This window comes from Sphaerodactylus townsendi, linkage group LG06, assembly GCF_021028975.2.
Source record: "Sphaerodactylus townsendi isolate TG3544 linkage group LG06, MPM_Stown_v2.3, whole genome shotgun sequence".
NCBI classification, from domain to species: Eukaryota; Metazoa; Chordata; class Lepidosauria; order Squamata; family Sphaerodactylidae; genus Sphaerodactylus; species Sphaerodactylus townsendi.
In genome coordinates, this window is record NC_059430.1 from 41,283,584 (window position 1) to 41,309,664 (window position 26,081).

The following is a 26,081-nucleotide window of genomic DNA, read 5'->3' on the forward strand; positions in this document are numbered from 1 at the left end:
AGTAGTTTTACGTGTTCATTTTACAGTGACCTTTTTTCAGGGACTTTAATGATTCCACCAGTTCTTTGTCACAGAGCAGATGGTAGTTGTGGCACAAGTTCCAAGTGAATCATCTGAGCAACAGTATTATGCACCTCTCTGCTTGTGAGATCCGTCCTCGCGTGATCTTCTTGCAGCAGCTAAGTATGTGATCTATTGTTTTAGATCTGCTTCCTTGCAAGAGTCTTGCGCCTTGGGATCTGTAGTTGACTTTTCAATTCTGGCTTTGATGGCGTTTGTTCGAATTGCTTGTTCTTGGGCTGCAAGAATCAAGCTCTCAGTCTCCTTTTTCAAAGTTCCATTTGTGAGAGCCACAGCCAGGTTTTTTTCCTTGTCAATTTTGCTTCTCCAATTTTTTTCTGGGAACTTTGTCCATGGAGAACCTTCTTTTGCCAGTTTTCTCTTCTGCTTTGCAGTGTATTTTACCTACGGTATTCACTCTTTGTCTTTTGCACTTTGAGCAGTTTTCTGCTGTTGACTTCCATCAATGTTGGTTCTTCACTGTTTTCACATAATCTGCCAGTGCATGTTTCTCTTCTTCCACCGTTTGTTTCACTTGCAGAAGCCCTCTACCTCCTGATTTTCTGGGTAGGTAAAGTCTGTCAACATCCTCGTGGGTGTAATGAGTAGTGGATTGTCATCAGTTTTCTTGTTTTTCCGTCCAGATCATCCAGCTCTGCTTGTGTCCAGTTCACAATTCCAGCAGTGTATCTGATGAAGGGTATGGCCCAGGTGTTGATAGCCTTGATCATTATTCCGCCGTTTAATTTGCTCTTCAAAATTTTTCTGACCCTTTGGACATATTCTCTGCTGACCACATTTTTCACATGTCCATGCTTGATGTTGTCCAGCTGTAGTATTCCCAGGTATTTATAGGATTCAGGTTGATTGCACTTTATGGTTTTCCATTAGGCATCTCTATGCCCTTACTGTCAGTAATTTTCCTTTGCTTCAATGCCACTGTGAAGCATTTGTCCAAGCCGAACTCCATACTAATATGTCATTGCTGAAGATTCTGACTGTGTTGGTCAATGACTGAATTTCAGTTTCCTGATTTACTCCATAAAGCTTTAGATCATCCATGTACAGCAAGTGGGAAGATTTTTTGGTGAAGCCCTCTTGCAGTTTGATAGCCCAGGTTTGTTTTTTGTAGGGTGATTGTTGACAGTGGGATCATTGCAATGATGAACAACAATGAGTGACAGTGGAGTCACCCTGGAAAATTATTCCTCTCTTGATGTTGACAGTTCCATTAGCTTTGGTTGCTTACCAGAACAACTCAGTTTTTCCAGTGTTTCATTGCATTTTGAGTAAACTTGCTAATATTTTCACTGAAACCCCAATGACATCCAGACATTTGATGATCAACTGTGTGGCAGTGAAGGTCGAATGCTTTTTTTGCTTCAATCAATCCCGCGTTGTATACAAGGTTTGTTTTCGCGGCTTTTGCAGTTCTCCAGTATCATTTTATCAATCAGAAGCTGATCTTTGGTGCCCCTACTTCTTCTTTTATTACCTTTTTGTTCTACTGGCAAGATGTTATTTGCCTCCAAGTAATCTTGGATTTGATCAGCAATTATTATTATTATTATTATTATTATTATTATTATTATTATTATTATTATTATACACATAACAACACAGCACAAGTGTCTGGAATTCATCTCTGAATATCGAGTCCTTCCCAAGGACCTAGGATATTAGAGGTATTTGCGTAGAATGTGTGCAGTTCCTAGAAGTGCTGCTTTCTGCAGCATGTGGACTGATGTTCTGTCCAAGTTTAGGAAACTTTCCAGATGTTTTTCAAGATTTCTTGGGATTCCTCCTAGAGCACCGACTACTAGTGGGATTACTGTTGTTCTTTTTTGCCACAATCGTTCAACTTCAATTTGTAGGTCCTTGTATTTTGTGATCTTTTCCAGCTCTTTGTCCTCCTACCCTGCTGTCAGCAACTGGCACAGCAACCAGCATCATATGATCCAAACATGTTTTTCTCTATCGCACTGTTATGTCTGGGGTGTTGTGTGTATGCCAGGTGTCTATCTGTTGTATTCCTAAAGAAAAGTCCCAGAGTATTTTTGCTTCTTCATTTTTTCTGTGGTTCTTTCTTCTCTGGCTTGAAACTGCACCATTACCAAGGTCTTGCTACAGGGCAGGCTGTACTTTTTGCAAAGGTTCAAGTGCACCATTGCTGCTAGCCTATTGTGACGTTCAAGATAGTCAGTTTGGGCTATTTTCTTACAACAACAGATGATGTGCTCCACAGTTTCATCACCCTCTTTGCAGAGACGGCACTTTGGGTCATTATTATTATTATTATTATTATTATTATTATTATTATTATTATTATTATTATTATTATTATTATTATTATTATTATTATTATTATACTACAAAATACACGGCAGCCAGGTATCACTGTCGGTGGTCTATGTCACCATCGAGCCCCAGCCAGGGGCCTAGGATGTTGTGATGTATCGGCAAAGGATGTTTGCGAAGGCCAGCAGCGCAGCTTTTTGAAGTTGGCAGATGTTGATTTTGTCAATGTTAATTTGTTTCAAGTGCTGCCCCAGATCTTTTGGGACAGCACTCTGTGCGCCGATGACCACTGGCACCACTGCTGCTGGTTTGTGCCAAAGACGCTGGATCTCCATCTTTAGATCCAGGTATTTTGCGATCTTTTTTTTTTTCGTTGACCCTACTGTCATTGGGTATCGCGATATCAATGATCCACACTTTTTCTGGTTTGACGTTGTTGTGCTGTGTTCTGGTTCGACAGTGTTGTGCTGCAGGACTTTGTCTGTTTGTATACAAAAGTCCCACAGTATCTTGACTTGCTGATTTTTGAGGACTTTTTCAGTTTGATGTTCCCACCAGTTGTTAGAGGTGGGCAAGTCATAATTTTTGCAAATGTTCCAGTGGACCATTTTGGCCACACTGTTGTGGCGGAGTTTGTAGTCAGTCTGCACAATCTTTTTGCAGGAGCTGAGTATATTATTATTATTATTATTATTATTATTATTATTATTATTATTATTATTATTATTATTATTATTATTATTATTATTATTATTATTATTGGGCTGTAATGCATGGGAGAAGTCCCTCAGATATCCTTGTCACAAGCCATATACAGCTTTAAATGACAAAATCAACACTTTGAATTGGGTTCAAGAGCAGATCAATAGCCAGTGTAATTGCGGTAATATTGGGACATAAACTTTTGACAGCTGGTCCCAACTAGCAGTCTAGCCAAAGCATTTTGCACTGACTGCAGCTTTGAAACCCTCTTCAAGGGTTGTCCCAAATAAAGCATGTTGCAGTCAGTGATGTTGCGCCAAGAGAGCAGGCTGGGGTGCAATGCACTGGGTGCGTGCTGATGTGTGGGTGTGACAGGGGCGCAGGACGCAGGCATGCCCTGGCCGCAGTTTCCCCTTGCTCCGCCCCTGGTTGCAGTAGTCCATTCTACATGTAACTAAGGCTAGAATCACTGTGGCTAGTTCTGACTGATCCAGGAACAGATGCAGTTGATGCACCAGCCGGAACTGGGCAAAGACTTGATTACCGTAACTCGCTTTACACTGGCCTGCCTTTGACTGTGATCTGGAAACTTAAACTTGTACAACATGCGGCAGCCAGGCTCCTTACCGGGGCATCTCGCCGGGAGCGAATTACTCCAGTCCTGTATCATCTCCACTGGCTGCCCATTGAGTTCTGGATCATGTTCAAAATGTTGGTTTTAACTTTCAAGGCCGCAAGCAGCCTTGGACCTGCATATCTTAGGGACCATGTCTCCCCGTATTGCCCCACTAGGTCCCTCCTCGAAGGAGAACCTATTGGAGGTCCCTGGCCTGAAAGACATCTGGCTGACCTCTACAAGGGCCAGGGCTTTTACAGCTTCCTAGAGGGACCAGGGCCCTGCGGGACTTGCAGAGTTTCCACAGGGCCTGCAAAATGGACCTGTTCCGCCAGGCATTTGGCCAGCCAGGTTGATCGTGTAATCCCATTACATCTAGGCCTCCTGTGGGCACAGTAGGGGGGTGGGTTTTTATCTCCATCTGATATAGTTCCTGCTTTATAATATATATTTCGTTATTGTTTTTATGATCGGTTTTAATATGACTGATGCATTGTCTTCCCCTTTGTTGTTCACCACCCTGAGCCCTTCGGGGGAGGGTGGTCTAAAAGATGAATTATAAAATAAAATGCACTCAGAGCCTCAGCAGTCACCTAGTTTTCTAAGGTAACTTCTGTGTCAAACAGCACTCCCAAGATGCTAACCTGGCTTTTCAAGGGGAGCATAACTCCATCCAAGAAAGGGGACATCTGAAGTCTGTCTTTCTAGGAACCCAAAGAACCTCTGTCTTGACAGGATTTTCAGTTTGTTCACCATCACCCAGCCCATTATTGACTCCAAGCACAAGTTCAGAACATTAACAAGATCCTCGGAATGTGGTGGCAAAGAAAGGTAGAGCTGGGTAGTCTGCCTATTAGTGATATTGCAGCCCTTATCTCCCAGTGGCTTCATATAGATATTAACTATCATGGGGGGGGGGGGGGGATTAAACGAAACCTTGCAACTCCCAAAGGTCAGTGGCAAAGAGGTGGAACAAGAATCTTCCAAATCACCTTTTCAGAGCAGTCCCCTAGATAAGACTCATACCACAGTAGTACAGAGCCCCTTAGTTCTAGTACAGAGAGGCAGCTTAGTTGGATATTTTGAAAGTATTCCGATCCAACAGAACTAACGGAGTCACATTTCCGCAGTATGGCTCTCAACAGAGGTCATCAAGCAAGTCTATCAAAGCAGTTTCTGTTCCAAATCCTGCCCTAAAGCTAGATTCAAACTGGTTCAGAAAATCAGTCTCTTCCCAGAACTTCTGGTGCTGATAAGCCACAACCTGTTCTAGCACCTTGCTTAAAAATGGAAGACTGGAGACTGGCTGGAAATTTTCTAACATATAAAGCTCAATGACTTTTTTTTTCCAAAAACAGTTCTGATCATTGTCCCCTTGAGCATGTTACAGTATCCAAAATACCTGTCACATCTTGAGAGCAGACAAGTAGATCAAACTGATCTAATCTGACAGCTGCTCCTCCCAGCACTTTGTCAGAACCAGCTGAAACCAGTCAGCTGTTCTTGGTTATGATTGGTTACTTGTTATATAAAAGCAGTGCTTGCTTACCAGCACTAGCTCTTAGGGTTTACCTGTTGCTGCAAGGCATGCTGCCCGTTTGCTGTTGGAGTTCCTGTATGCACTGTAAATATCTGCACTGGTGATAAAGTTTTTCCTCACAGTTAAACTTCTGTGTGCAGTGGTAATTGCTTTCAGCTGTGCTCAGCCAGTGCTTAGCCGCACCTTGCTGGCCTCTGTAGCAGGCTTTCTCTTGCGTAAATTCAACTCTGTGACAGAGCATGGGTGACACAACTTCTGCTTGCAAGGAAGCATTTACTGCTCCCCTTACCAGCTCAGCCAGTCCCTCACTGACAGCTTTTATCAGACCAGGAAGGGCAAGTGTTGAGAACACAGGTGATAGGTCTCAACTGTCCAGAGATCTTGGCCACATTCTCAGGATCCTCAAGATGAAAAGTCCATATGAATCAGACAAGCAGATGTCAAAGAATTGTAAGAAAGAGAACTGGTACTGAAAAATACTTTGCTGATGTTTGGAAACAATCCAGGGGTGTAGATGCAGAAAATGGTGTCTGGGGCAAGCACTGAAGCCCAGCCAGATTCCCAGGCTAAGGGAAGAACTCTGTAGCCCCTTAGAGGAAGGCTGGGATAAAAATATAACAAATAAAACCAATGCAAACCAGACTGTTTTGGTTTGAGCTACAGATGAGAATGTTTTATTTCTACCAGGCATACAAATAATATTGTATTGTAAATTAATTTTGAACCAAATTAATAATATTTCTGGTTCCTTTGTCTCCACTTTCCATCTGAAAAGTCTGCATTCCTTTCTCTTTTGAGTAATAGTGCAACTTCTATTGTCTTGTGCCCTCTTTCCCAAAGTAATTTAATATCTTGGCCGTTCTACCTACTTTTATTGGTTTGTTCTGGATAATTTTGTTCCCTTTATCTTTTTTTTTAATTTATTCATTCATACTCTGCCCAGTTAACCTGATATTTAGCCCTCAATGTGGAATGTATAATAAAACAATATAATCCCCAGGGATGGGCTATTGATCAGTAGCAGAGCACGCTGGCATCTTTCTTTAAAAGGACCATGTATATAAGTAGACCAGTGATGGCGAACCTATGGCACGGGTGCCAGAGGTGGCACTCGGAGCCCTCTCTGTGGGCACGCACACACACATCTAGGCTGGCCTGAGCCACTGAGCACGATGTGCCTTTTTTCTCCGGATGAGCTTAGGGAGGGACTTCGGCCTGAGTGGAGTCTGGTGCCTGTGCTCCGGGTGGCTGCTGCCCAAGGGCGGGGCGCAGAGGAGGCAGAGATGCTAGAGCGGCACAGAGTAGTGCATGCAGAACTTGCTGGAGGCTAAAGCAGGCTGGCCCCTGCTCGAGCAGGTGGGACGGAGGAAGAGGAAGCCAACCGTTTTTTTCTAAACTAAAACCTCAGCATTCAGGTTAAATTGCCAGGTTGGCACTTTGCGATAAATAAGTGGGGTTTGGGTTGGAATTTGGGCACTCGGTCTCAAAAAGGTTCGCCATCACTGAAGTAGCCCATGTGAAAGAGCTCTACTTAAGACCCTACAGAAGCACTGCCTGTTACAGGAGACAGTACTAATTTTGATCAACTTTTGGTGTTTGCTGTGAGGGGAGAAGGGAAAGGAGTTTGTAAGCCCCTTTGAGTCTCCTTACAGGAGAGAAAGGGGGGCTATAAATCCAACTCTTCGACTTCATCCCTTGCCTTTTGTGCATTCCTTCTGCTCCTTCTTCTCTTCCCCCTTTCCCCCTTATTTCACTGGTTTCCTATTGTTATTTTAAGGGCACCATTTGTAAAAATAATGACGGGTTTTAGTATAATTTGTTATGCAGTATAGCTTTAACATCCCTGAAATTGTGTAATTTCTCCATAGCATTGCTTTTTTCTTCTTGATGTTCAGCTGTAATCCTGTTTTGGTACTTTTTCTTTTGATCTTAATCAGTAGTCATTGCCACTTTACTATTTTCTGCCAATTGTGTGGTATCATCTGCATATCCCTGATTGTTAACATTCCTTACACCAATTTTCACTCCACCCTCATTAAATCTAATCAAGCATTCCTTATGATATATTCTGCACATAGACTGAACAGATAGGGAGACAAGACAAAGACATATGACACCTTTGCCAGTTGGAGACCATTCTGTTTCTTCATATTGTATCCTAATAGCAGGCATGCCCAGAGTAGTGGTTGTGCAGCAAAACAATCAAATGTTGTGATACACCAATATCTTTGAAAACCATTAATAGTTTTTCTTGATCCACATAATCAAAAGCTTTGTTGTAATCTATAAGACAAATAGATTTTCTTCTGCTGCTCCATACTGTTTCTAAAGAGCCTATGGGAAATGTATTGGAATATTTTTATTTTTATTATTTAAACATATCCTGTCAAAAGATTCCTAGAGCTGCTTACAATAACAGAAATAGAAAGAATAAAAGGACACAAATGCAGAACTATATTTTAAAAATCAGCAGGCTTTCACTCAGAGCCATAACAAGCTGCAACTTCTTGACAATATAAAGTTGAATATCAATGGTGCTGTTGCTGAAAAGCCTCTTCCCAGTATATGACGATCTTATAGTTGTAGTGGCACCTCTTGTACATTTTGTAGTTTTTTTCTGTTTCGTGGGGGGCGGGCGGGTTGGTTTTTGAAAATGAGTCTTGTGGCACCTTATTCGAGCATAAGCTTTCATAGGCTGGAGCCCACGTTTTCAGAAGAATCTGACCTTATAGGGGAGTGATCTTTTAGTCCAACGGTGTCAGAATGGAACATTTTTTTTATTATGAATCTGTTTTCTTATGGGAACTGGATTATTACGATCAAACATATCCTTCTATCTACAAATAGGGATGCTTAATTTATATTTAATACTTTGCTAAATGAATAAAAATAGGAACATGTTAGGGGTCCTTGTTCATGTGCGTGTGCTTTTTGACACCTTAAGGTGCATTTGTTCTGTTGTGCGCTTGATCGTAGGCATACAAGCTCCGTGCATTTGCTTCCAGCGTGTAATCGCCTGCTCCTTGCTGATGGGCCGTGTCCTTCCCTACTGGTTGATTTCTGCCATTTCGGACCCATGAAGAACTTGTCGAGCCTTGTCTGCTGTTAGCTCCGTACCTTGATTTGGCCCCACTTACGTCATCCTTCCTGCCTCCCCCATCTCTACGCGCAGGTAGAGAAGGGACCGACTCCGCCCCCGTCTCCTATTGGCTGCTTTGACAAACTCACGCGCGCCTCCTAATGCTGCTGGCACCCTTTGCGAGGGGCGAAGAACATCTTGCGCGTGCGTAAAACGTAAAAACTGTCGGGGCCTCAACACTAACGCCAACGCCTGGGGCGTCGAGTGGGTGGGGCCACCATGCTAATAATTTGCTCACCCTTCACCGCACGTGCCGGATCTGCGTTAAGGGGACGGTCTTTGGTAGTCTCTAGTGGTCGCAGTATTAAAGTGGATCGACCGGACCCGCCTTTTCTGAGGCTTAGCCAATGACAGGGCATAGAGTGAGTGGGTGGCAAAGTTGGACTCATGAATAGTAAATAGCTGGAGCCCTGGAAGGAGCCACACTGTGAAGGGGACGCATGCGCAATTGGTAGTATCGGGTGGCGGCGTCTTTTTTCCCCCCCTTAGTGGGAGCCTGTTGTCTGTCGCCTCGGCTTTCCCTCCTATAGCCTTGGGGGGAGTCTCGGGTTCTGCCAGCCCCCCCGCGGACCGGGTACAGCATGTCCAGCCGGGCCGCGCACCACCAGGAGGCAGCGGCAGGGACTGCGGGAGCTGCTCCGCGAGAGCGGGGCCTAACGGGCGCTTTCCCGCTGGTGCTGAAGAAGCTGATGGAGAATCCCCCGAGGGACGCGCGCCTCGGTGAGGGCGGCGGGGGCGCGACTGTCGCGGGGTGAACGAGCGGGCTGGATTGCAGGGGAGCGAGCGAGGCAGGCCTGCGCTGGCGCTCTTCACTAGGGCGGGTCGCTGCCCTAGTTTGCCCTTCGTTGCTATCCCGTGGGCGAGAGGAAGGAGAAGCGCTGTGGGGCTCGGTGCCTACCAAGTGCGTCCTCAGTGGAAGGAAAAAAGGCGCCCTGCAATGCCAGGAACCTAATTGATCTAAGTTTCCAGGTGGTGCACCTGTCAAATCTCTCACGGAGAAGGCGCGCGCGCGCGCGCACTCTGAATCCAAGGAAAAGCCTCCCCCCACCCTAATTGCGGTTGGGGATGTAATCGGGGCGCCATTTCAGGTTTTGAGGGGGGGGGGGAGGGAGTAAGATTCCCGTTGGAGTGGCCAGGTTCAAAGGTCTGCTTTGGCCCATAATGAAAGTGACCTGCAAAAAAGACGACTTTTGGTCACTTCATTAAAAAACGGAGGTGAGATGTTCCCAAGGAATGTGCTCTGAAAGGACTGTCCCCCATGGCACACATTTTCCCATCCATGTGGCAAGACAGATGTGAAGATACATTTCCATTGATATGTTCCATTGGAGATGATGGAATCACTCAGTGATTATCTGTTCACTGCCCTGCAAGTTATCTGTTTATTCGATTAGGTGAATGTTGTGCCTTGTGTTCTTCAGTTCTTCATGGCCTATGTGCATAGTAGGGAGCTCAAGTGTACACAGAGTTGTAGGTTGGACACTGTTTACTTCAAAAGAAAATATGAGTGTGTTAATTGATTGAAGAATGTAAAGCTGCTGCATCTAGGACCTTACAATAATTTTATACTTTGTTGTTGGATATGAAATTAATGTTTGAGGCAAGAACTAAATATTTGAAGTGATTTGTGGTTCTTTTTATTTTTTTCTGTGAAGCTTTATGGCTGGTTAGGTACTTTATGTGTTTGAAATGTAAAGAAGACATTTTTGATGTTGAAATCAGGTAATATGTACATTGCAAGAATACATAAGTGTAGCTTCAGTTGATGCAAAGGCTCTAATTCTAGACAGATTTGAAGAAGCATATGCCTGTTGATTTTAAAGAAACAAGTTGTGCATTTCATTTACTGTCTTCCTGTATAGTTTTTTATTGTTGCTTAAAGCCATTTACAATGAAGTGAATAAATTATCTCTGCCTTTTTGCCTCCATTCCCAACATTAGTTCTTGTGGCTGAGGGAATGTTTCATCCCCACCTCCCAGAATGAAATGTCTCTAAGGTCCTAAAAACCAAGGAAGGAGGAGTCGGAGTCTGGTAGAATAGCAGTTGTATTGTTGATATCCATGTTTTAACACATGGAAGATGTTGTGGCAAAGTGGTCTTTACTAATATTACAGCTACTGTAATGTATTTATTTATTTATTTTTATTTATACTTTAGGCTTATATACCGCCCCGTCCCCGGAGGGCTCTGTATCAATGTTTGGCTGCCAAATCTTGTTAACACTAAATAGATCTGGTACTGTTTCTTTCTGGTCAGTTTATATGACAGTCCTGTTTGTCATGCCCTTGCCATCAGTAAACATGGCAAGTGTAAAAAGGGCATGCACTGGATAATCAGGGCTTCTCAGTGGATGCCACTGTGCATCTAACAATGTTTATTCAAAAATTTTATTTTATTTAATTATTTGGTTGAATTTATAAGCTGTCCTCCCAGAAAGGGCTCAGGGCGGCTTACAATAATAAAACATAACATAGTAAAACTCAATTTAGTAAACAATTAAAACTGCTGCTAATAATTAAAATCTAGTCCAAAACTAATTAAAATGCAACAGAATCAACTTAAAGCTTAAAACCAGGATTAGGGCTGGCAACAGATGTAATTGTATAGGCTTCAACCAAAGGCCTTGTGGAACAACTCTGACTTACAGGCCTTGCAGAATTGCATCAAATCCTACAGAGCCCTGATGTTAGGTGGCAGAGCATTCCACCAGGTATGGGCCAGGGCCGAAAAAGCCCTGGCCCTGGTTGAGGCCAATCTAACAGTAGAACAGCCGGGGACCTCCAGGAGGTTTGCATCTGTTGACCTCAAACTTCTCTGGGGGAAATATGGGGTAATGCGGTTTTGGAGTATGCAGGTCCCAGACCACTCATAGCTTAAAGGTCGAAACCAATTCCTTAAACCTGATCTGGAATTCCACTGGTAACCAATGCAGTTCATGGAGAATGGCGGTCATATGCTCCCTCACCGATGCCCCAACAAGTAGCCTCACAGCCATATTTTGTACCAGGTTCAGAGCTAAGGGCAGGCCAGTGTAGAGAGAATTACAGTGATCTAACCTGGAGGTTGCATGGTTCACAGTGGATAGATCAGTTTGGGAAGGTACAGAGTCAGCTGCCAAGCTTGGCAAAGATGGAAAAACGCCGTGCACACAGTATGGGAGATCTGGGCCTCCATAGAAAGAGAGGCATCCAGAAGCACCCCAAGACTGTGGGCAACAGGTATAGGCTGTCATGCCATTCCCTCTAGCAGTGGCAGCCAGAAGTCCACTGGCTTCTCACCATGACCCAGCCAGAAGACCTCCATCTTAGATGGATTAAACCACTCTGCACTGCCTTCAGTAGCTGTTGCAGGCTATTCCCTGGTATACCAGGTGACTAGTATGCCAGGAAGATAGCCAACCTCTCAGCCACTTCCCCCACTAGGCCCACACCCTCAATACTGGAGATAGTTGGAATGGGGTTGTTCTGAAGGGGGTGGAATCACTTATCAATATTGCTACACTGCCCTGAAACCATGACTGGTGGAGACATGTGAAACCTGGAGGGTGACTTCTTTGAGAGAGATTTTCTCTCCTTCCTGGACCCAAGTGTTCAGGTCCAGTTCAGGTCCATATCCCAACTCTAAACTCTAAGATAACTCTAAACTAACTATAACTGAACTAAAATAAAACCTAAGTAACTAGCATCCATGAGCTTGGTGCTACACATTTATAAAACATATATTCTACTGTTCTGCCTTCACAAGGGCCACCAAGATTAAAACATAGATGATCAAACAAGATAATAAAGGACTGATGGTTTACTAAAAATGCATGTTTCCTTTAATAATTCAGTACTGCAGAACTGCGGTACTTACCTACCACAGAAACATGTTGATATTGGTGTAATAGTTATCAATCAGTTTAAAATATCTATGAATGACTTTCATTTTTAATCTGAATTTTGGCAATGTTTTCCCTAATGATTTTTTAATTTCCAAATTTATTTTTTACAATTTTAGTTAGTGATTACAAGGTTGCATTCCACGGACAGCTTCTGCCACAGCTGATTTTGAGCTATATCATGCAGTTCTATTTTTTAAATAAAAAACTGTACCAGCTGTGCTTATCTACTAAATCCTACTCATTGTTTGAATGAACGAGAATCATCACACTCCTCATATGGTGTATGGGACTCAAGAGCTCTGGAAACACGCTGTATACAGAGCTGCCTCAACCTTGGAAGGGTCATTTCCAGTTTTGCCTCTTCAGTCTACAATTTCTCATTTCTGAGCCCATTTGATGTAACAGTAGTAAAGAAAGACAAGGCAGTCACCTTGGTGAAGGCATACTAGACTAGCAAAACTCATTATTTCTGAGGTGCTTGCGAATAGTATAGTTTTAAATATAAAGGGTAAAATTGAGTCCTCAACAGTGAGAACTTCTTTAATTTCAATATCTTCATTTTCAAGGCAGATACCAGATTGCATCGTTTCTTATATATTTGCCGGAACCCTTGAAAACATTTGTGGGTGTCCAGGTCGGCTTTTGATTTTTACCCTTGAGTGGTCTACTGAACATTTACAGTCAGATTTCTTAAAGTTTGAGGCAGCTACTTGTTACACTGTCTTGTACATATTTCATGTGAAACTGGTTTATATTCTACTATTGGTGTATCCAGTCGCTATCACCTACAGAAACTTGCAGTAGTTCGCCAAAATTTCACATAGATATTTTTCACATTTTTTACTACATGATCCTTTTTCCCCTTAAGTCATAGGTGTCAAACTCGCGGCCCTCCAGATGTGATGGATTACAGTTCCCATCATCCCCTGCCAGCATGATGCTGGCAGGGGATGATGGGAACTGTAGTCCATCACATCTGGAGGGCTGCGGGTTTGACACCTGTGCCTTAAGTGAAGGCAGTAATTGAACCCTGGTCTTTCTCCTTACAAAGCACACACTCAGCAAATGAGGCACCGCCTCTCCTCACTTTTACCTTGCACCATTTCCTGGCTCTCTTGAAAGTGCTAAACTAAGTTTCATCCTTGAAATGCAAAATAATAAATGTCTGTGAGAACTATTGTTCTAATTTTTTGCATTGTCTAATTTCATTTCCCCCCCTCACCCCTTGGCTAAAAATGGGCACAGGGACCAAACTATTTGAACTTGAAGCATACAGTTATGTGCTGGACACACCATATTTCATTTGGATAGCTCAGTATTTAACAAGTTTTTGTATTGCAGTAAAATATTATCATCAGCAGAATGGTGAATGGTTGAGTTAAGTCAAAGGCCTCCCCCTTACATTGCTAGTAAGAGAAGCCATAAGAAGTGTAATGATAATTTTTTTTGGCTGGAAAATAAGAAGTGGAGGGCAGCTGTGGGCTTGTTAAATGTTTGTTTGCAATGACTTGATCCTTGCTCAGCTATAAATATTATTGGGTGACCTTGAGTCGCTCCATAAGTTTTGGTCGTCTACATCACAGAGTAGTTATGGTGAATAACTGAGAAGTCTGGATATATGAATTATGTATTTTGTTTTTTCTAATCATTTCTGTTTTACTGCTACTATTTGAACATGGAAATTTTTTAAAAGTTTGAATTTCTTTATAACAAAACAACCCCTTCAAAAATATGAGCATAAAATGACCATGTATGTGCATTCATATGTTAGAACCAGCTTCAGTGGTGTCTATGAACAAAGCTTATTGCAGTGCTAATGTTTGCATCTATCTGATCTCTTTATCACGTGGAGCAAAAAGAATCCTGGCTTGTGACAAGTAAGCAAACTCTGATTCATTTCGGCACCTGCATCCAGGTGCCATGGGAAACCAGAGGTGTTTTTTTTAAAAATCCGGAATTGTTGATTGCTTTCTGTGCAAGAAGGGAGGAAAGAAACACATAACCTTGGCAATAAGTTGTATTTGTGGACTGATCTCAATTTATTTGCAGCTTAAACAATGCAGCAATAAAATAAAACCTAAAATGTCAATAATATTTGAATCAACTGGCATGCATGTATGAAGTTAGATGTATGTGTGTAGCACAGGCACTCAGAAGCTACAATGTGATGTCTGACTGAATAATGCCAGTCAAGCTTCAGGGAGAGCCTATCAACATAACCATCAGTCAAGTTTATATCCCAGCTGCAGATGCTGATGAGGTAGATATTGAAAGCTTTTGTGCAAGTGTCCAGGAAGAAATTGATTACACACCTAATCATGGTGTGTTGATAATCATAGGTGACTGGAACACAAAAGTAGGAAACAAAGCAGAATAAAATATTGTTGGCAGATTTGTGCTAAGAGCACAAAATGAAGCAGGAGAGCAACCCATAGTATTTTGTGAGGACAACAATTTGTTCATTGCAAACATGTTTCAGGCAACCAAACAGAACATTGTATACATGGTCAATACCACACTAGTAATATGGGAATAAAATTGATTAAATAATTGGAAGTAGAAGGTGGAAAACCTCTATTCCCTCTGCTAACATAAGTCCAGGGGCCAACTGTGCTACAGACCATGAATTGTTAATATTGAAAATTAAAGCTGATGAAAAACAATAGCATGTTCATTGGGCCAAGTGCAATCTAAGCAATATTCCTGAAGAGTTTAAAGACCATGTAAAATACAGATTTGCATTATTAAGTTCAAGTGAATGTAAACACTTGTTCCTCTTTATCTAACTAGTCCCAAGATTTCCAGCACAAGTGTCTAGCATAAAGCTTACCTACACTGAACTAGCTAATTGTGTGATAATTAAAGGGGTTATATTTCTCCCCCTTTTACATATTAGGACAGTATTGGCTAGACTCCAATCAGTGGGATCCATGCTGGTCTGGTCAATTGTTGTAGAAAGCACGACCAGCACTGGCTCCTGCCATTCAACATTTGTTTTTTTCAGCCCTAGAGGAATCATGTCATACACTGGAGCTTTCCCTAACTTTAATTGGCCAATTAGCTTTTTCTGTTATTGTAACTGGACCAGAGAGTGGAAAATTTTGTAAATCAACATCAGGCAAAACACCTATAGTCTCACTAGAATTGGCAGGTACTGCACAAAACATATTGGGAACTTGTACCTGAAATGCTCCGGAAGCAGTTCAGTAGAAAAGAGAGAAGTCGTTGGATCTAGCTGCCTATACTGAAAGATCTACCTTGGCTATCCATCTGTTTCCAGGCACAATTCAGGGTGCTGGTTTTCACTTTGCAGCCATAAATGAGTTGGGCCCGTGGTACTTGAAGGACCGCCTCCTCCCATACTTTTCCAATCCACTAGCTCAGGAACCTGCGGCTCTCCAGATGTTCAGGAACTACAATTCCCATCAGCCCCTACCAGCATGGCCAATTGGCCATGCTGACAGAGGCTGATGGGAATTGTAGTTCCTGAACATCTGGAGAGCCGCAGGTTCCCTACCCCTGCACTAGCTGAGATACTCTGTATAAGCCCTGTTGTCTTTGCCCTGCCTATAAAAGTGGGGTGGGCGTCAACCAGAGACAAGGTTTTCAGTGGTGGCACATTGCCTTTGGAACTTCCATTTAAAACTTATCTAAGTTGGTAGTGATTACCAGAGGCGTACGGAGGAAAAATGGCACCTGGAGACAACTCTGTCTCCGGGTGTACCACCCCCCCCCCCCCGTACACAGGCGTGGGGCTCAGGGAGTGTTGTCCTGCCCCAAAGCCCCAACCCCCTTCAGGTTCCCTGCAGCCTGGCTGCTGCTCTTTCCAGAGCCCGGGGAGAGCAGTTGTCAGCCTTCAGCTACATGCTTTTAAAAGCACAGATGCAGGGGGCATGGCTAGGGGCGGTGGCCTATTGTTATAATAATATGCCAATTGCCGGGGTGTGTGTGTGGGTGTGTGTGTGGATGGGTGGGTGGGTGGGTGGGTCCCGGAACGTGATTCTGATGTGGGAGAGTCCAAGAAGATTCAGATGTTCTCATTCACAGGATTCGAGCCTGGTTTTGCTGCAGCCTGTTGCAAAACAGCACAACAGATCACATTTTGGAAAGTTCATGAAAAAGATGGGGAATACCCTGGAGGCACTCAAAACCCCCTCACTGTTTTGGCAGGAAAAAACTCTTTTCAACACCATCCGAGCCAGGGCAAACAACCTGTAAGAGTTCGTAGACTTGCTTAGCTTTTGCAACGCTACTGCTGCATTAGTTGTTAGGCTATATTGGACTGTGGTGTTGCTGAGTAATAAAGTGATATGTGAACTAATACTAATAAAACTAATTGTTAAAGATACTTATTTGTTCTTGCTTTTTAGATAAAGAGAAAAAGGAAAAGCTTGAGGAAGATGAAGCAGCTGCTGCTAGTACAATGGCAGTCTCTGCCTCCCTCATGCCTCCAATCTGGGACAAAACCATTCCTTATGATGGAGAGTCTTTTCATCTGGAGTATATGGATTTGGATGAGTTCCTTTTGGAGAATGGGATCCCCTCCAGTCCTAATCATTTGGACCTGAATCAGAATCCACTCCTGCCTGTGACTGAGCTGGAAGGAAAAGAATCTGCCAGTGCTTCTACTGCATCCCCAGCCTCACCATCTTCCACAGTGGTTTTCCAGCCATCAGAATCTACTGCTGGTGAAGGTAGGTGTAACTCAGTAGGGGCAAGAAATGTCATATGATACTGTTTTGAGATGTGTTCTGTTACTGAGCTAGATGTTACAGATTTAGACTGCAGTATCCATTTTTCATTTACCTTTCCATTTCTGCTACTTCATATTTTCTTTAGTAAAAAATCAACTTGATATGTTTCCCTATTGCTTCCTAATGAGTTGTAATTGAATGTAAGAATGTATGTATAATCAAGACAGGTGAGTAGAAGTCAGCTTGATTTGTTCCTATAATTTGCCCTCATGTGTCCATTAGCAATGACACATTTTTCATTCTGTACTTGCATCTTACTGTCACTTCCATCTTTTTGTTGTCCCCTGCCCCCTCCCTGGGTCTATGACAGTGGTTCTCAACCTTCCTAATGCCGCAACCCTTTAATACAGTTCCTCATGTTGTGGTGACCCCCAACCCTAACATTTATCCATTTTACAGATGGAGAACACTGATGCAGAGAGTCTTAGGCAACCCCTGTGAAAGGGTTGTTCGACCCCCAAAGGGGTTGTGACTCCAGGTTGAGAACCACTGGTCTATGACATGGCCCTAAGACTTTGGAATTCTACTTGAAAATCCTTGTCTTCTGTGCAAAAGCTTTGCTCCAAGTTTTGTAATCTCTACTACAGAGTATAGTCATTAGCCTTTGAATTTCAGATCCAGAGTGAAAAATTGGTTCTTAATTGTTCAGTTTTTGAGATAAATAACAATTAAATGATCAAAGAGTCCAAAAGCAATAGATATTTCCCCCAAATATCTAGACAGCCAGCCTCAACTATTATGATTAACAAACCCAGGTGTCTGGAGGACGTATTTTTTCCAGTGTTTAAAGCTGCCCTCATAGCTTTCTGTTGCCATAAATTGGTGTCTGATCAAATAATATTAGATTTTTTTTTTCTCTTTTTCGGCTCAGGATTTTCCTCCATATCAGTGAAGTCTGCTCCCTAATGTTGGACTCATTTTAGCTTGTCTTCCTTTCCTTCTGTCTTGAAGAATTTCTTCTGAAGGGTTATTTTTTCTGACAATGGCTAAACTCCAAAGAATGCTTATCCTTTATCATTTATAAGATGCCTACAGTTGATAATTCTCCTGTGGCACATAATAATGTGCTTTCCAAAGCAGCGGTGGTAAACCATAGCTACCGTAAGAGCTATTGTTTGATTATCCTTTGGATCTTCTCTGGAGCCCCTTAACATGCCAGTAGTATCAATCCAAAATCTGGTTTTCACAGTTTGCCTCACAGAGTTGCTTCTGAGTCTACTATGAATCAGTTGGTGTCTGATTTAAATATATAGCCACAAGTCTTTTCAATAGCTAAATCTTATAATGGGAGTGTTTTCTGGCATCCTGTAAGGGGAAATGCTGGAAATTACCCTATAATTGCAGTAATTATGCTTCAGGAGTCTATAGAAAATGCCCAGCATTCCAATGGAAAGGTATAACTTTACTTAGGATTGCACTGTGAAGGCTGCACTTTTAAGTCTGCTGAAATCAATGAGTTTTGGAGGATTTAACTGCTTAGATTTGAACTGTTAGTCTCCTGCCAAACCAGATTATGCCTTTGAATATATATGCTGTGGCAAAACCCTACATCTTGATGTGTGCTTCATGTGCTATAAATGGTTGCTCAGAGGGGTTATCTGAAGAACAGAAGTATGCTGCTTGTATGAGGTATTAATTCAAGCCAGCTTCCCAGAATAAGGTATGAAATGTTGAATGCCTATGTAATTTTAAAGTGCACGCTGCTTCAATATGAGCCTATCTTGATCTTACCCCTGCCACTTTTCAGTGGAAGGTTTGAACAGTGACCCAAAATTATGGAATGCCTTACCCAGCAAAACTTGCATTGAGTCTTCTGTTAGGATATTTTGTCATTAGATAAAAACGGGTTTTTTAGAAGACATTTGATCTCCTTACAAAAATGGCATAATTTTTTTATTCAATCCTGCTCATCTCTTCTGGATTTAATGTGTCTGTTAAGTTACTTGCAGCCATTAAAAAAGCATTGTTTGATAATTGTATTTTAACTTTTACTGTCTTAAAGTCCCTGCCCCTTTTTATTAGGTGCTTTGGGGACTTAAATTAGCCTAAAGACAGAGTATGTTTTAAAGTCAATAGTAAGATAATCTTTCCCACAATTGGCCCCATTGTGACCTCTTATTTCTCTGTTGCTTTTATACTCATACTGACGAGCTGTTGCATTGTCTCCTGCCTTTGCCAGAATCCTTGCCAGATGATGAGAGATTGACTCCAAGCCCCATTGATCCAGACTGTGTTGAAGTTGATGTGAATTTCAACCCTGATCCTGCTGATTTAGTGCTCTCTAGTGTACCTGGAGGTGAACTCTTCAACCCTAGAAAGCACAAATTTGCTGAAGAGGACCTGAAACCACAGCCCATGATTAAAAAAGCCAAAAAAGTCTTTGTCCCAGACAATCAAAAGGTAATAGGCTTACCTTATCATAGTGGTAAGATGTGTGTGCTGGCTTAAATTCTTCTTCCATTTGTCTTTAAAATGTTATTTATTGGAAGGTAATGTTCAAAATATGTTTTCAAAGCTGATTTCCTCACTACAAAAGTAACTGTTCAATGTGGAGGAGCCACCACTCAGTGGTTGAATATTCACTTTGCATTCAGAAGGTCCCAAGTTCAGTCCCCAAAATCCCCAATTAAAATATTTATGTAAAATGTGAAAGTAAAGAATATCTGCCTAAGCTCCTAGGAGCTGCTACCAGTCAGAGTAACCCTAACAGACCAAGGCAGTTTGATGCATTAAGCTATGTTGCTTTTGTTTACAGTACTAGAGTTTTCCATAGTTAGATTTTTAACTTTTTGCAGCCCCATCTAGTGGGAGGTTGCGTGTTTGCCCTCTCAGGGGCACTTAACCCAGTGGATGAGGCCACTCCCTCAGCGGCCACCCACCCCCAGCTCCACTGCAGCAAAACCGGAAGTTTGGGTCACGTTGGGGCTGCACTGGCATCTCGATCAGATGCTAGTGGGGGGGGGGGGGGGCTGAGCATTCCCAGGGGCGGAGCTGATGTGGTCCTCAGACTCACACCACCTTTTGATAGCCCAGAAGGCCCTCTTGAAGGCAGCAGGGCAGTGCCACATCCTGCTGCCAAAGGCTTTGGATGGGGCTGCCTGGCCCATTTTTGTTGGTACATAGCCAGTAGCAATGTAAGCATCTTTTATTATATTTAATTCATCCCTGGTTCTGGCTCCCAGCACTGACAGTTTACCGTCTTAACACATCAGTTATCAATTAGTCTATCATAGTTTGAAATAATTGGGAAAAAATCTTTTATCTCTGTAAATTCCGCTATTAAGAAACCATGTCTAAAAGGAGGTAGATTATGCTTTGATTTGTTGTTGAAAATAGCCTGATAAGCTTCTCAGGATGATAAAAATTTTGCATTGTTTAGTTTTTGAAGATTGAACTTATGTCTGTTTCAAGTTTGTGTAAAAATGTTTTAGGAGGAAGATGATAATTATTTTGTGGATTTTAGATAACTATCAAACTGATATCTTCTCTCTAGGATGAAAAGTATTGGTCGAGGCGGAAGAAGAATAATGTGGCAGCCAAACGATCCCGTGATGCTCGGCGACTTAAAGAGAACCAGATCACAATCCGAGCTGCCTTTCTGGAGAAAGAGAATACTGCTCTGAGGACAGAGGTGGCAGAGCTGCGGAAAGAAGTGGGAAAGTGCAAGAACATTGTCTCTAAATATGAGAGCAGATATGGATCCTTGTAAGCAAACCATCTTCCCTTATTTTGTCCCTTTGGATCTCTCTGCTTTTTGTAGTGGCTTCCAGAAATAATGTTAGTGGAGCGTTTGGTATTGTGTTTCCCTAACAGAGTTTACCTCGGCTGATGCTACTTGCTCAGAATATTTTCTAATATTTGTCTTAATACATGCCAGAATTTTGTACAGTGTAGCACATTGACAGCATTTGGCATTGCTAACTTAAAAACAACTTCTTTGGTTACTGGAGAAATACTGTTTAATTTGTCTAGGGTGAAGGACTGGAAGAGCTTTTGCTGTTCTGATCTTTGTTTAGAACAGAAGGAAAATGATGTCCAAACATTCCCTTTTGTATTCAAACTAGTGGTATAGTGTGGAAGAAATGGCACTGGGAGTAATCATAAAATAATTCCTTGAGTGAAATTGCTTAAAAAATAGAATTATTGCAAATTGTTACATTGACAGTAGGTAAGCATCCTTTTTCAGTCCTGGGAATTCTGATTCTGTGGGGACAGCAATACGAGAAGCAAATATGCATTCATGTAAACTATACTCTGGGACTATGTCTCTTCACAAAATTAAATATCTTTACTTATCGTAAACACAAAGACTTCTCTTTTAACTGATTGACCTACAGATTATCACATCTTCCTCTGAACCATTTGTGTTGAACAGAAGAATTTGTGTGAATAATGAACATGTGATTCAGTCAAATTACTAGGCCAGTTTGATTTATGTTACTGAACTTCACCCTGCATAAGAAGTGCATCAACTGGAAGGATGAACAAAAACTTCACAGAGGCCCCTTCCGCACACCGACCCGACGACTCTGGGACCGTCCGCATGGACGGTCCCGGAACCAGCTGAGATGACGGTGCAGAGCTGCGCCGTCGTCCAGGCGACTCACCAGGCCCGCGGCCCTCCGGCACGTTGCCGAGGCCAGGGGACACGCCCCCCTGCCCTGCGCGGCCGCTCCAGGGTTGCAGGGCAAAGGGGGCGTGTCCCCAGGCCTCGGCGACGCGCCGGAGGGCCGTGGGACTGGTAAGTCGCCCGGGGGGGGGGAGGCGCTTGGAAGGCACTGCCGTTCGCACGGCAGCGGCTCCAAGCCGGCGTTCCCAAAAAACCACGCTGGGGAAGCGTGGTTTGGGAACGCCGGCTTCGTGCCGGCGCTGCAGCTGCGCCCCCTGTGCGAATGGCGGCCTGGGGACGGCTTTTTTGCTGTCCCCAAGCCGCCATATTCCGCCCGTGCGGAAAGGGCCTAAGAGAGAAATAAACGGATGCCTAAATTTAGTCTTGGAACCAATTAGTATGTTCAGATTCATGAATTAGAATGCATGTGATAATCAGAATTACCTATTCTGAAGCACCTGCTATGTCACAATCTCTCTGCATGTGAAAAACTTAATCCATCAAGGAGAGGAAATCGTCTGAATGTTTGAATTGGCTGTTGAAAATGGAAAATAATGCAAGTGTTCAGTGACTCCTTAAGATCAACAACATTTATTCCAACATATGATTTCATTGTGAAGATTATGTTTCTGTCCCTAAATAAGTGGCAGCGGAGACACTACTGTTATTCTAGGACAGGATCGCTTAGCAATACCAAGAGCCTTTCTTACAGGGTTTAGTCTTTTCTTCTCTATAGGGAGGTCAAATCAGTTTCATAAAAGTCACCAGGACTGAGGATGGATTATCAATTAAAACAGTAGCTTTTTATGGGAACAGGAAGCCGTCTCCTCTAATCCTGTGTAATTAGCACACATCCACTAAGATTATTGTTGCCTTTCATGATTACATTTGTCTCATTTAAACTGGCTTTATTGTCAGTGCTAGTTTACTGTTCCCCAAATAGCTTTCCTTTTTTAATGAGGAATTGGTGACATCCCAGAGAGTGCAATGTAATAAAATGCTGCTATTAAAAAAATATAGTCATATTCTTGCTTTGCTTTGTTTAAAGTGACTTATCCGATTCCGAGTGATGCAACTTTAAAGACTTTTAAAATCACAAAGAAATTAAAACTACACATGAAACCACCTGTCGTCAGAATGAACAGTAACAGATGTGAGGTATCTACACAAACAACTGATGATGACCCTGCTTCCCTGCAAGTACCTCATCTGAACTACCTAAGGACTGAGCATGATGAAAAGGCTAAGCTCTCTAATACTACACTTATTTTTGTACTGCTGTTTTTCTTTGGACCCACAACCTGCAGTACAGTTAATTAACTCTTTTCAGTCACACTTGGTGCTCATGTCCTTGAGTTCAGCTTGATAGCAAATAAGTGGCGTTTAGGGAGGTGATGGGTGAAAATGGCAAGTCTTAATTGACAAAAAAAGCCTAAACAACAATAATTCTTCAATAATTTTATGTATTCTCATTTCTGTACTTTAGAATGAATATTAATATTGCCACTAGATTCTGTTAAACTGCTATATCTTTCTGTCTTGCAGCAAAAACAGCATATACAGAAAGTAGACTATGTTTTAATATAATCAAAGTACAGCCCATGTAGTGATTGAAATTGAAATAATGGAAATAACAAGCACCCCCAAGATAGTTTGTATCTTAACATAAAAAAGTAAAATGGATCTTAGTTTTTCAGTTGGTAAAAACTGACATAAGTTTGCTAAAGTTAGTATTCTCTAATGCTTGCTGACTTCTGACAATAATATACTAAAAGAACTGTGATAGTAAGAAGATATGTTTTCAGTTTTCTTTTCACTATAATTAAAAATATATATTTCTTTATTTTCATACACTGCAAAAGAAAAGGAAAAAAACCTCCATCGTTCAGTTTCATTCTTCCTGCTGTCACCTACCTTTGGGAAGGGGGGCATGTGTTATCCATCCTTTCTTATTGAAACAAATTGTATTGAATCTTGTCAGAATGAGAGAGGCTCCTTCTAATTGTGTCAACTGCATACAATATGTAATGGTGATTTCCACCTCTATCTGGCTCTGTTCAGGAGCAGCGGTAGTAACTTTTATGTTGTATTGTCGAAGGATTTCACAGCCGGAATCACTGGGGTGTTTTGTAGTTTCCAGGCTGTATGGTAGCAAATGCTACTAGAACACAACCATACAGCCCAGAAATCACACAACACCTCAACTTTAACACACACACACACCCCAGTGATTCCCTTCGAAGCGTGTTTTAAAGTTCACTGAGTGCCTAACTAAGTATGATAAACATTGTTGTGGTGGGCCGTGGCACAGGGCACAGTGAAACCCCTTTCAGATATACACATCCCCCAGAGAGTGGCCTGGAGAGAGAGAAGTAGGCGGTGTGAAAGGATTTCCTATGTAGTGTATCTTACCAGTCCTGTAGAAGTTACATCCTGAGCATGATCTGCATAAAATTTTATAGTGTCAAAATATATGAAATATTTCTAGTAAAATATTTATGGACAAAATTTTATTCACTGCAGTAAAACTAGCAGAAAAGGGGATAACAAATATATGGATATATTTATTAATATCAGTTGGGACAAATAATCTTTTGAGTGGATATATGTTTTTCCAGATACTTAGCCAGGTGGTTCCCAGATTATAGGAGCCTTACAGCTGGATCAATAAATTTCCATCACTGGATGCTGGGGACAGTGGAGCACAAGGGGCTTAAGGGGTTGCTGGATTCAGGAGTTGGAACTGGCAGGCAAGTTTTAACAGAGCTATTCTACTCGATCTTATTTTGTATAATCCTGATCTTGCCAGCTGTATTCAATGTTCTATTCCAACAAAATCTTGAGAAATCACAAATTTAATTTTTTAAAAATTTATAAGATAATATGCATATTGTATAAAATGTTTTTAACTCTGGACTGTTAATAAAAGTCTTAAATATATGACATAATTAGGAAGAAAAATGATGCAACTTCTATATCATGCGTGCAGATGTAAAATTTCAGTAGCTGATTGTTTCTGTATTGCACATGTAGCTTTCAGTGATGTGTAACTGCTTAATGTTCTTCTGCCATAGTTTTGGGAACATGGTATAAATGAACAGTAATGTAATAAAGTCTGTGTTTCATTAATTTTCATGTTATTCTGTGTTAGCAAAAGCATCTGAGCATTTTTGCTTTGTTCTATAACTTTTGCTCATTGAAAAAGCTGTAATAGTGGAAGTGTTCCTGGTGACCTCCATGTGTAAAATCTCAAGCAATACACTCTTAAAAAGAAGTTCCCACACTTATTCACATAAATTAGATGCTGGGAGGATTTGCATTCAAAGCGCAAGTTAGACTTGGCTAAAAAAGGTAACATGTATGAGTGTACCTGCATCTTTGTGTAGAAAAGCAGCTTCACTCCTTTCTGATGGAAAAGTCTGAACTCTTCATTATCTTTATGAACTTTGTATCTGTTCTCTACTTTTGCTGCAGGATACAAATTATGTAGTAGCATAATTAGGTCTGCTGTTTTCCTTTTGCCACCTATTGATTTTGGTAACCAGTTTTTGCTGAGGACAGCAGGACATCAGTGTTCTTTAATTTTTTGCCATCAAGTCACAGCTGACTTAGGATGACCCCAGTGGGGTTTTCAAGGCAAGAGACATTCAGAGGTGGTTTCACATTGCCTGCCTTGACATCATGAGCTTGGTATTCCTTGGTGGTCTCCCTTCCAAATACTGACCAGGGCCAACCCTTCTTAGCTTCTGAGATCTGATGAAATCAGGCTAGCTTGGGCTATCCAGCTCATGATGTTTGGACTAGTACAGGGGTAGGGAACCTGCGGCTCTCCAGATGTTCAGGAACTACAATTCCCATCAGCCCCTACCAGCATGGCCAATTGGCCATGCTGACAAAGGCTGATGGGAATTGTAGTTCCTGAACATCTGGAGAGCCGCAGGTTCCCTACCCCTGGACTAGTATCTAAACCCATTGCCCAACGCAGTAGTGCAAATTCAGGAAGTAATTGTGTAAACTGCCTATTGTGGGATTTCCAGCCCATGTGGCTGTGGAATGGTTGGTTTTGCTCCTAATAATTCATCTGCATCTAGGGTTGGCATCTTCAGAAACATGTCATTTTATGCTGAGTTTCTGTCCATGGCTACAGAGAGAATCATATCTTACTGTGACATGGCTCTGAAGATGCTATCTATAGATATGGGCGAAATATTAGGAGCAACTAGACCACAGCCACACAGCCTGGAAAACCTACAACAGCCAGTTTGATTCCAGCCGTGAAAGCCATGTACAATACATTAATTGTGTAGGCTTTGTTTAGTATTTCATTGTATAGTTATATGACTTCTAATGGAAAACTACTGTGCAGTCTGCATGACTACTGTTTTTAGGAACAGTTTGTGAGCAACTGTAAGTTGTGAGCAGTCAAGACATAGACAGTAACAACTTTAAAATAATTTGTTCTAAATATTAGACCAATAA

The 26,081-nt window shown here is 42.0% G+C and overlaps 1 protein-coding gene across 2 annotated transcripts in view; it reads left to right on the forward strand.

Annotated features, from left to right (window-relative positions):
- Window positions 1-24,731, forward strand: part of TEF (TEF transcription factor, PAR bZIP family member) — a 34,594-nt gene extending 9,863 nt beyond the window's left edge. The window contains exons 1-5 of one of the 2 annotated variants that reach the window (XM_048499362.1): window positions 8,727-9,075; window positions 16,610-16,933; window positions 19,173-19,393; window positions 20,487-20,698; window positions 22,651-24,731. In XM_048499362.1, coding sequence (XP_048355319.1) covers window positions 8,937-9,075; window positions 16,610-16,933; window positions 19,173-19,393; window positions 20,487-20,698; window positions 22,651-22,672 — 918 coding nt within the window. In that variant the 5' untranslated portion in view covers window positions 8,727-8,936 and the 3' untranslated portion in view covers window positions 22,673-24,731. Of the gene's footprint in view, window positions 1-8,726; window positions 9,076-16,609; window positions 16,934-19,172; window positions 19,394-20,486; window positions 20,699-22,650 lie in introns of those variants that run through there. The other variant, XM_048499363.1, reaches the window with a different exon arrangement.
- Window positions 24,732-26,081: the final 1,350 nt, after the last annotated feature.